Below are 12,284 nucleotides of genomic sequence, written 5' to 3'. Positions count from 1 at the left end.
AGTATCCAGGTCTGCCCCTGGCAGGTAATATACCCAGTAGCCAGGTCTGCCCTGGAAGGTAATATGTCTAGTAGCCAGGTCCACCCTTGGTAGGTAGTATCCCCAGCAGTCAGGCCCACCCCTGTGGGTTGTTTTCCCATTAGCCAGGTCCTGACTCGAAGTAGTATAGGCTGTTTCCCCAGTTGTCAGGTTCCTTATTCAGAGGTAATTTAAAGTTTCACCTGCCCCTTTGGCAGGATCTCCTATGCCACTTTCCCTCGGAGGCATCGTCCACCCACCCCTACCCCTACCCCCACAGACACGCATGTTTGCATCGGCTCCGAGCCCTCTCCTGCCCCCTCCTGCCTGGTGTTAGAAGTGGCGCTACTTCAGGGAAAAGCCGTATATGTATTGATATGCTGAGACTTTTTTCAAAGTGTAAAGATGCTCTACAGGCGTCTTGATGGTTATGCAGGCGATAATGCGACCTCTGCTTGTAATTGTTTTATATTGCAAATCTTGTAACGGTCATCATTTCAATCTGTATGGCTGCAGCTTAGACCACACATGCTTTCCACACTCCGTTCACCTCATCCTATAGATCTGATACTCTGTTACTACTGGGGGCCACATAATGAAGCCATGGTCTCTGTATGGGCTGAACTACAGCTATTGGCTATGTTCCCACACAGTATTTTTGCTCTGTATTTTGCAACCAAAACCAGGAGTGGATAGAAAACACAGAAAGGCTATGTTCATACACTGTTGAAATTGAGTGAAAGGCCGCCATTTGCCATTATTTTAAAACAATCTACCATTAAATGGCAACCATCTACTCAATTGTGACCGTGTGTGAACATAGCCTTTCTGTGTTGTCTATCCACTCCTGGTTTTGGTTGCAAAATACTGACCAAAATACATAGCCATAGTGTGCACATGCAGCTACTGTCAGCTAGTCAGTGTCAGTGTCTGAAGTTATGAAAAATCTATTTTTATTTTATTTTTTAATTACAAATAATCATCCACCACATGGTCACTAATAGCCTAAAATTATACGGTCTCGGACACCCTCTACAAGGTAATTCTGTATTGCAGCCACATAGTAGGACTTATATATGGTTAGTACTTTGGCTGACACAGTATAATTTCCCCACTACAGAGGTGCTTATATAATTATCCTACTGCCGCATCATTGTCTATACATGCTGTTTGTGCCAGTCAAAGCAGTGCCCTTACAGAGTTACCATTGAAGATACGTCAGTCAAGTTCAACCTTTCTAAGATCAATTATACATTATACACTGCTAAATTATTTATAACCTCAATGCATATGTCATTAAATAAGTACCTAACACTATTTTTGAAGGGAACTTTTGAGGTGCTCTATTCTTCCCAAACAATGAATACCATGAAGCAGACCCGGGTTTCCTCTTTACAGTGATCTATGAGTTACTCTGACACTTTGACATTTTAGAGAAATCATAGTTTAAAGACGAGCCAGGAACGGGGCACAAAATCAAGGAGGACGTCCCTCCTCCGGCTACATGCCGCCCTGCCAAGATTGACTGACAGACCTCCCACAAGGGCGCTGTCAACAAAGTGGCAAAAAGCTGACAGCCAGGTGGCCTACTTGACTTAAAGCCTTATTCCTGGACATTTTTAAAGGAATCCTACCATCTGTTTCCAGTTACCTGACCCATGAATCAGGGGCGTAGCTAGGATTAATGGGGCCCCGTAGCAAAAAATTGTATGCCATGCCCCCCCCCCCCCCTACACACAACATTTTGCGATGTAGCCCAAAAATCTCTTGTGGCCAGAGGCAGAATCCTGGCTGCAGCCACAAGAGTGACTGGCAGAGTAGAGCACCAGTGGCTGCTTGCTCTGTCAGTTCACTGAATTTTACTATAAGGGCCCATTAGGAGCCTTATGGTTAAATATATAGGTGCAGACTACCTTCTGCTTAACCCCTTATCTACTGCAGTGTGTAAGTGACTTACATGCTGCAACAAATAAAAAAAGGGTTAAAAAGCAAAAGACAAGGAGATCTCTGCTTCACTGCTCCTTCGCTGTCTTCGCTTTTTTTTGTAGCATGGAAGTGAGCTAAGCAGAAGGACACAGGATGGCTCTTCCCTGTGCATCCCCGAGCCCCATAGTAGCTGTCTTGCCTTGCATGAGTCATCGGAGTGGTTCCTGGTGGTTTCTCCCTGCCTTGCTGGTATTGATTGATAGGTCTCTCCCTATACCCAAACAGGAAAACCTCTATGAATCAAGGTCTGTGGGACAGGCAGAATCCACCGGGGACCATCCATTTAAACTCTTACTTGCTCCCATGCCACCACCGGTTCAAGTCTGGGGACATAATATCACAAGCCTGTTCAGCCAATCAGCGGCTGCAGTGGTGTCCCTCCTTAGCCACTGATTGGCTCAGCTGGCCTTTGAGCTATGCTGTCTGTATAGCTTGGGCAAAAAAATAAACTTTTGGCTTAATGTCATACTATTTGACCGGTTGGCCACTGTTCTACCGTGACTCCCTCCTTGTTCTTCTGAACAATGGGGTCCTAGCAGTTCCCACTCTTCCGTTCCCTGCAGCCCATCATCTCCATCCTGCGGCCCCTTAGACTTATAACATAGGTGCATCATTGTGAGCTGAGGAGTGAACTGCTCTACCTCTCTCTTCTCTCTGCTTGTTAACCTGATCGTGGGGGTCTTGGCAGCGAGGCCTCTACTGTTTAAAACTTTAGATATGTCCCTGTGACATGCCAGACTGCCTTTATAATAGGATTAAAAGTGCATCTATAATATAATACACCAACCTCCCCAATTCTATGCTAATCTCTTCTAACAAGCACAGTCAGTAGCTGCTCATATTTCACTACTGAAAGTCAACATTTTCTGCTTCTGACTGGAGAGATCACATGGTGAGCAGTCGTAGGGAAACCTGGGATTGTGGGTGTCAGGTGCTGCACGAAACAGACCTGTAAACCACAACTGTGGCTATAGATAGTTCCATGTTACATCCTGACAACTATCTTAGGCGACTACTCATTCTACTGTGATACGTTAGTCATTCTATTTTCAGTTCCACTCTGTGAAGCAATGGAAGCTCCGTCTAATACGATCATTGTGTCTTTTACTACCTGTACATACTTGACATTGAGATGTATAATTCGTAGGGGTATGTTCTTTCTCTATGCTGTGGGGGTCCCATATTTGATAAGCTATAAGACGTAGATTTTTCGGTAATCTACCAGAATGCACATTTGAGAGTATTGGCCTTACCTGTACTTATCGTATGGTTGTGTACAATGTAGGACGCTGCTAACTGTCTTCTCCTCCTGTCTTCTCAGCGTTGTGAAGCCCACACGCCACTATACTGTCTTCCTTTCTGAAGATTCCTCTGATGATGAGTTCCTGCAAGAGGAGGATCCTGTCTCTGCCTTCTCTGAAAACTTTATCTTCTCTGCTCCCTTTGAATGGTCTCTGTCTTCATCTCCCCTTTTATAAACCTAATTTTCACCTACAGTACATCAAACTGAGGAACATAGGGTCTATGATGGAATGTATTTATATATTTCATATACTTTATCTCTATGTTAGGCTGTGTTCACCCCACATACATTGGAGGTACTGGAAAACCACTTTCCCCACCCATCCTCCCTCATGGTGGCACCAGACATGGACATACAGTGGTGCCGCCATGGGGGATTCACAGAAACCGAATGAATGGTAAGCATATTTCAAGCATTTCCCCCGCATCCTTCTACAAGGCGGCACCACTGTCCATGTCTGGTACCGCCATGAGGGATTTGCGGAAACCGAATTAACAGTGAGCATAATTCGAGCTTTAAAAGTCTCTGAGGAGACCTCTACCATATAAGGGCCAGATTTAGAGTGATGGCTTTTATGTCCACCATGTGACCACCATGTCCACCATGCGGGTGTCCATTTTCACCTCTAATGTAATTCCGTCTACACTTGGTATACTTTTCTATAATAGTTCACTGTATAGGAAAGTACAGTCTCCTGTGCTTTTTTTATATAGTAAAAATATAAAAAGGTATAAAGAGAGGCCAAAAGGACAGTGGGGAGTATGGTTATGTTTGGCATGCATGCGCTAATGTTTTTACCCAAACCAGTTGAGAACATAGCCTTAAAGTGTCACTGTCGTTTACATTTTATTTATTTTTTTATTTTTTTTTTGCAGAAATCATTAGTACAGGCAATTTTAAGAAACTTTATATTTGGGTTTATTAGCCGAAAAATGCATTTTTATCGTGAAAAAGCAGTTTGAAGCTCTCCCCCCTGTCTTCATGGTTTTCTATGGAGAGGGGAGGGGTGGATGGAGATGAGGCACCCTAACAGGATAACACATCACTGGGCTATCTCCTCTGAAGTCAGCACTAACCTCTCTGACCTCTGAATACCAGCTTTCACACAGCTCCCACTGTGTAATCCTTTGTTCTCTGCCCTCTGCTGGCGACTAATCTTCCTCCTCCTTCCTCCCCCCTCCCCTCTCCATAGGTTACACAAGGTTCGACTGATGTAAAGGAATTTAGATTTCCTGATAATGAGCAGTGGATGAGAGAGAGAAGGGGGGAGGGGACCTAGGGAAAGTCTTTTTGAATGCAGATAATGGCATATTTGCCTAATAAACCCAATTACAAAGTTTCTTAAAATCGCTTGTAAAAAACCCCGAAAACAACAGTGATAATTTAAATCATTACTGCCATCTGTACAAACTTTTGACATACCATCCAGACATGATAGAAGTCTATGTCGCTGCGGGCCTCAGCCCCGAGACATGCTACAATTGTGAGTGAGGCCATATTACACAGCATGATTTTCCAGGGAAGAGAGCGCCGACCTGTCAGCTCAGTGCTCGCTTCCCCCTCGTTCTCCGCTCACTGCCTGTGGTATTACACACACACACACACACACACACACACACAAACAGTGAAAAGGATGCGCTCAAACAATCCTTGGATCGTCCGGGAGAGAGAGGTCTAGTGTTTTGTTATATGTTGGTTTACCAATCCACATCCACAGGAAAAAGTGGCCCTCTTCATTTATGTTCATGCCAGGCCCTTACTATATACAGCCAGCTGTACCAAAGCAAAACCTTCCTTTCCCTTTAATATTTATAAAAAAAAAAAAATCTAAAAATTGTGTACTCAATATCTGACTTATACTTTTAACTTGTCCAAGGCCTCAACAGTATCGAACACTAAAGGAATCAGATCCTGATGGAGATGAGATCATCAGTCCAGAAAAAGAAAGCGATTCAGTGCTCGATCAGGAGATGTCACATAAGGAGGTCCCAAATATCAATCTACTTGAAGATATTTTTAGTAATTTCGACGTGGAATCGCAGCCACCGCTATTAAGTCAAGCTAAGAGTTTGGAAGACTTGAGAACCCCCAAGGAGGACCATGATGACCATTTCACATTTGATTATCAGGTGACGTATCCTACATTACTAAAAACAAAGGTTGAATGTGTAAGATGGTGTAGCATAAAGATTGTATAAAAGAGTTTATCCAGATTTAGAAAAAACATTACCACTTTCTTCTAGACCCCCACCTGTTCTCAGTTTGGGTGCAGTTTTGCAGATCAGTTGCATTGGAGTGGATCTGTATAGTAATACCACACACAGCCTGAGGACAGGGGTGGTGCTGTTTTTGCAATAAAATAGCTGAGTTGTTTCTAATTCTGGATAACCCCTTTAACTTGTAGCCATTGAATAGAATTTTTTTTTTATTAATAATGTCTTGAAGATGAGATTCTGTCTTGGTCATGTAATGACCACTCTTTATTAGATTCTGAGAGCTGTACCCTAACAAGCCACGCACTTGTGAGATCACGTAGCTACAACATATTTTCCAGCCTCTGGATCTCATTTAGTGTCAGGGAGCTCCGGTATTGAAAACTACGAAGGGTTAATATGCCAAGTATGTGGTCCTGTGATTGGACAAATCAAAACCACTTTGTCTAACAAAAAATATAGTTTACACTGTTTTAATATAATTTTGTGTTGGCAGAGAATGGATCTCACCGTACCAGAGAGAAATCGTTTGGTGCCACCAATTAAATATAACCACCCTTACAATAAACTGTGGAGCATGGGGCAAGATGACATGGCTATCCCTAACAAATATCTTCAAATTTCACCTGAGAAACAGACATCTCTTCCTGGAAGTGACACAAGTACCCCACATAAGGAAATGTCATCATTATCCGTCGACAAAGAGGGGACATCTAGCAGCAGCCAAGGGAATATCACTATCCCAAGACCACATGGAAGGAAAACGCCGGAGCTGGGAATTGTTCCACCCCCACCAGCACCAAGAGTTTCTAAGCAGCAAAATGTACCAGGAGGGGCTGAGTCAGGCAAATTACAGCCTGGGGACAACACTGGCTTCTCTTTGCACACTTTACAAGGACCCTTTGGAGAACCATCAGCATCCGATGGACACAGACAAGTGTCTGATTCTAGTTCAATAGATTTGTTGCAGCCTGTCAAAATTTCTACTGATATCTCTGTAAATGATGATATTCTTAGTCTTTTGGATCCTTTAATAGCTGGCCAGAGCCAGAGTGATGCCATGCCTCCTCTAGGTAGTGGTCTTCAGAGCTCCGAAGCTCCACATTACTCCAGCACTCCATGTTTTACCTCACTACAAAGTGATTTCACTCCTGCAGCTTTCCCTCACCAGATGGGATTTTCCACCCCTCAACCTGCATTTATACATTCACCAATGAATCCATTTATCCAAACAATGCCACCAGACCATTCTGTCTCTGTCATAGGCATTACTGCGAGACCATTTACTCCACCAGTTGTTTCCAACTCTCTTTTCTCCAGGTCTGTCTTTTATCACAGTCAGAGACGCCCGACTCCAGCCTTGTCAAGTAGTCTACTAAGTCACGTTCCATCTGGCTCGACAGTCAATACCTTAATGCAACAAAGTCAAACAGCCTCAGAAACACGGCAAAACATTCCACCAATCCTCGCTGGTCCAACTGGCCAGAGAACTTTACCTATGCCTCCTGCCAAACCTCAAGACAACAAGTCCAGGGAGTATCCAGCCATCCCTCCTAGACCTTCAAAAATTTCAGACCCTGTCCTTCTCCCTTCTAGACCAGGTCAACCCAAGGACCCTTTTGACGATCTTCTCACCAAAACAAAAGAAGCAGTAACTCCAACAGCAGGCAAAGTAGAACAGCTCCGAAAACGATGGGAGACGTTTGAGTAGGATTCAAAATTTATGGATTTTCTTAAAGGAGCAAGTGGTCCAGTTGTCGAAGAACTCATCTCATGTGGAATGATCGTGAGATCAAGTATTTGCTCACAAATTTCAGACATTTTGGAATTAAAGGCTTTAATCACAATTGACTCATTATACTCTTTAGGTTTGGGTAACTCCCAGTTCTTGCTTGTTGTCTGCTTGACTACTTTCCGATTGGAATTTGTCTTGATGTAGAACTACTGAATCCAGCGCTTTATCGTTTATCATAAAAAAAAAAAGCTTTTGATGCAGAACCGACATCACAGTATGAGGTCTTTCAAGGACTACAGATTGACACTTTGCTTATCTAGTTAACTCCCCACCGAGTCCCCGGGAAGTGCTATATGATGTGTTAGCACACGTTATTACCATGTGCCGCAATTTATGAAGTGGCACAGTTTTTAGCCTTCTATAGCAAATTTGATCAATGTGATAGCAAATGTGATCGTTGTGGTGAAATACACAGTTTTGTATTAAGATTTTACAGCCACTTAAGGATCAAAAAGTTAATAGCTGTGTAGCGAGACACTTGTCTTTAGCAGCTTCTGTGACTTAGTATATGATGCCATCAGTCTCCAGAACAAGACGTAATAGTAGTTGCTGCTCTAGATCCCCGTCAATATAAAATTATACTAACCGTTTTATGTGCTTTGTCCCACTAATTGATGTTTTGGATCACCAAAAAGGACTATGTCTAAAACACGGAATGTACTAGTTTCTAGGGTAGGTTGTACACTATGTTGTCTACACGTACTCCTCAATACTTATGTCAGACCAATAGACCATGTTTATGTGATGTTTCCCTTTTAGCTGAGCCATATCAAAGTCAACTTTAGTAATTTAAGTATCGATATCCACAATGTAGATCACTGATCTGTATATCGTTTGGTATGTACAGCATCAGTCATTCAGTATACAACGAATGTTGCACTAGGCACAGTAGATTCTCACTGAAGTCATGTACTATACAGTAATACAACCTGGGATGATTCTATTATCATTATTACTATTATTTTTTGCTATTTATGACTTAATCCAGGCCTTGGCATATGCCATGAAATTGAAAGCATGTTACTTCTATATAAATACACGTGGCGAAGTTTAGATCTTCACACTACACATGTTGTTTGATTGTATTTTCCAGTATTATAGTCTTTTTTACTCTTTGCTCTCCTTTACATTTCAAAAAGTAAGTTTAAACTTTTTCACTATTTTGTCCCACTGGTTCCAGTCAGGATCGAAAGTGTATTCCGAAGGGAAAAAATGTTTTAAGTCAACTGATGCCTGAAAATTACAGAGATCTGTAGTTAAAAAGTAGCAAAGGTGTGGTTTGGGGGTGTGCTGCCACCCCCATCGAAAAGAACCACCTGACTTGCTTCTGGCATTGTTTCATTACAATTTTTTTTTTCCTTTAGAATATCTTTTTAACTGGGAGGGGAAAAATGTTGAGAATGTTTTCTTCAGCTGCCTTAAGCCTGAGCTGAAATGTTTAAAATAGGTAGAGTTTGGTAGAATGGAGCAGTTTTAGTTTATTTTAATGTATACCTATATTGCTTTTTTTTTTCTTTTTTTGCAATGAGAAATTGTAACGCTGGAGCTTTACAGGGATATTTTTGCCCATTGTGCCCATCTACAGCACGTAATACTGCCAAAGCGACAGCAGCATAACTGCACCCAGTGTTTGGGGTGTACCGTCTTGATTTTTAATACCCCAAAACAAAATGGAAGAATTTTCGAAAGAGACGGTCGAGCTGGTTAAGTAAAAGTCACCTGGTAATTTTTACTCATTGTCATAGAGGTCCTCCTTATTGTGTAGTGTGATTGCAGTGATAGTAGGAGCCATACATGGCCACTGGAACATGAACTCTGTTGACTTTGGTTTTTCGTTATTCCCATTACACCATTTTGTTACTTCACAATGTAACTCTAGTTTTAGGACTTTATAAACACCATACGAAACAACTGTCTATTCAGCCTGTGCTCTGACTGCTGGGAAACCCAATATACACTCTCCAAAACAGGGATGGGGAAGCTTTGGCCCTCCATGTGTTACTGTCCAGGCATGATGGGAATTGTAGTTTTGCAACAGCTGGAGGGCCAAAGGTTCCTCATTCCTGCTCTAAAAGAATACGTACAATTCACTAGTCGTACCATCGATGGGGACTGGACTATATTAGGGTAGCTTAACACGTAACAGATTTGCAGCGGATATCCTGGTAGTGTGATTTTTAATGGGGTTACATACCCGCAGCAGGATTTTCATTCCGCTGCAAGTATGTAACCTGCCCCTTTAACCCCCCGCAACATACATTACCTGCTCAGCCCCGCGGCTGCATCTGAGGCTTTCAGTTCCCGTCTGTCCCACTCAGCCATTTAGTGCACGGCCCTGCAACAGTCACTGATTGGCTAAGCAGGACCAGAAATCAAAGTAGCAGGACTCGCAGCGGATTTCGCTGCAAACTCGCAGCGTGAAATCCGCTTCCAATCCGTTAAGTGTGGAGCTACCCTTTGGCTAGGCTTACACCTTATTCAGCATGACCTTTAGCATAATTCACGCCAGGCACACAGACGTGCAGACATCTTTGGATTCATTAGATTTATACACCGAGAATATACAGTATATATATATATATATATATATATATTGAGCATTTTGCCAAAACACAGCATAAACTGTTTGCACACTACAAGTTTTCCATTCTCTTGTGGACTCTTAGATGAAATGTGCAATTTTTTTGCCCAGGGCTCTGGATGCGGTATAACCCCATTCACTGAGGCTAACCTACATCCAGTTTTCTTGATGTGGAATCAGTGCAACACCGCTTCATTTTATATGTCCATTTGGCCGCCATTGGTAAGTGCTTTATAGATTCCTTGGAGAATGTATATAGGGTTTCCAGAATTAGCTGCCTATATTAGGAAACACAAGGGAATATGTTATCATTTTACTGTAAGTTTAGTTTTGGTGCTCCACATTATTGACCAAAAACTGCTTTATCCCAGGATACTACAGACCGTGATGTACACACATATGTATATCCTCATATATACAGCTGCCGTATGATCAGCACCTTTATCCCTGTTCATGGGGTCACTAAGCTTCTGACTGCCAGACCCCCTCTATACTTATGTTATTGCTTTCCTGTGTGATAGGCTACTGTCTCTGTATGTTGGCGATGCTCTCTGTTACATTTACAGTGTATTATATATATATCTGCTGCTTGCACCTCTCACTGATCACTGGTAGTGGGGGGGGGGTCTTCTGCAGTGCAATATAAGTGACCCAGACGGGTGCAGAGCCTGCTGTACCGGGATCCCAGCATAGCGCACCACCCCACCTGCTGGTCATGAAATGTTACTACAAACCTTACTTTGTGTTTCTTTTTGTTTGACTTATATGACGTGTTTTGTAATGATATGAATTGCATTGAAATCTTCTAGATCAAGATAGTAAACTGTTGTGTTTTCCGACAGGGTGAGACTGGAATTATAACTTGTATAACCCGTGCGTAGATGATAAGATGGATGCACTGTGTAAACATATTACTGCACTAATAATTTATGGTGAAAAGTGCTTATCAGGTCGCCAGTGTTCTATGATAAATGTGTATTACTTACTGGAAGTCGATGTTCTGGTCACTAATGCCTCTTTTGTATTGTTGCTGGTTTAGAAATTTCTCTTGTAGCAAAGCATTAAAGTGGACGTGTCTTGAGTATGAAGAATAATAAAGTTGCCAGGGGATGAAATGCTGCCTGTGGCCACCGGTGGCAGCGTGGAGTCAGTCTGATCAAATGGTTTCTAGATTTTGATCAAAAATTAGGTCAAGGTTCTGGCTCAGACTTCTCCCCTATACAATCTATACTGCCCTAATGTGTCATCAGTTCTTTATTTCACCTATTAGAATTAGAAGTGTACATTCTGCACTGTACATTATAAGTATCAAAAGCCTCACGCGCAAGTTACATTCTGGTTTACAGACACCCGCAGCCCTGTACCTGCTGATCTTCTTGACTCTGAGTTGATTATTAGAGATGAGCGCTATTCGAGCATGCTCAAGTCCGATTGTTCGGCATTATCTCTCTGACTTGCTGCAGGAGATAGTCCCATAGACCTCTATAGAAGTTTCCTGCCACAAAGAGAGGAGGGAGAGAAAGTACATCTCCCGGTTGGTTCTAGCAATTGGTAGGGGTATGAAGACTCAAATGTCAAAACTTGTGACATGTCTTCTACGACGTGTGAAAAGTTGGTAGGGCCAGCTCATCATCTAATGTCCCAAATAATTGATACTGTCGGCTCGGCTCTGCCTAATGGCCAACACACCAGACCTTATCATCTAATGTGTGTGGGCTTGTCCCAACTCAGTCCCCAATGGCAAAAGTTGGGGGGAGAAAAAAATCGGGGACTTTGATGTTAATATCCTTGATCTTTTTTTGAAGGGGGATAACCCACCTTCTTACTTCTATCTCTGCCATTAGAAAACATGTGCATTAAGAATTAGAAGAGGATAGCTGTGCTTATATAAGCAGCCTTATGTGTGGTTCATCTAGATAGCTGACAGTCACTGACTACACTGGTTGTAGTCAGTGACTATAACTACAGGTTAGGATACAGGGGTTACACGTCCACTTTAATCGCTTGTATATTTGTTGCTACCCACATAACATAGCACTGCTTGGAGGCTACATATTCTGCATGTGACTTACAATACCTTTTTTAACCTATCATAGTGTTTTTGTTTTTAACTGTAAATCTTTTATTTTGCTGTGGGCAGAGACGGGAGAGCTGTGTGTTTATGCCGGGCAGTGAATGGGTTAAACACGCGTTTTCTTTTATACAGTAGTCGACGTGCATGCACATGTCAGTGATGGCCGTGTTTGCTGTCTCACAGAAAAGTATTTTTCTATCATTTATACCTTTTTATCTTGTGTGTAAAACACAAAACAAAAAACAAAAAAATCACTCTGTTTTTTTGAAGCTCGGTGAAATAGTGTGCACTTTACAAAGCCGTGAAAATCAACT

At 42.3% G+C, this 12,284-nt stretch overlaps 1 protein-coding gene across 5 annotated transcripts in view; it reads left to right on the top strand.

Annotated features, from left to right (window-relative positions):
* The window catches only part of DENND1A (DENN domain containing 1A), a 539,466-nt gene extending 531,595 nt beyond the window's left edge, over positions 1-7,871 (top strand). For 3 of the 5 annotated variants that reach the window (XM_069985728.1, XM_069985725.1, XM_069985726.1), the window contains 3 exons: positions 3,326-3,454; positions 5,184-5,436; positions 6,017-7,871. In XM_069985728.1, coding sequence (XP_069841829.1) covers positions 3,326-3,454; positions 5,184-5,436; positions 6,017-7,231 — 1,597 coding nt within the window. In that variant the 3' untranslated portion in view covers positions 7,232-7,871. The remainder of the gene's footprint in view (positions 1-3,325; positions 3,455-5,183; positions 5,437-6,016) is intronic. The other 2 variants (XM_069985729.1, XM_069985730.1) reach the window with 1 other exon arrangement.
* Positions 7,872-12,284: the final 4,413 nt, after the last annotated feature.

This window comes from Dendropsophus ebraccatus, chromosome 10, assembly GCF_027789765.1.
Source record: "Dendropsophus ebraccatus isolate aDenEbr1 chromosome 10, aDenEbr1.pat, whole genome shotgun sequence".
Classification (NCBI taxonomy): Eukaryota; Metazoa; Chordata; class Amphibia; order Anura; family Hylidae; genus Dendropsophus; species Dendropsophus ebraccatus.
The sequence above is the reverse complement of the archived record's forward strand: the minus strand, read 5'-3'. Positions and strand labels throughout refer to the sequence as shown.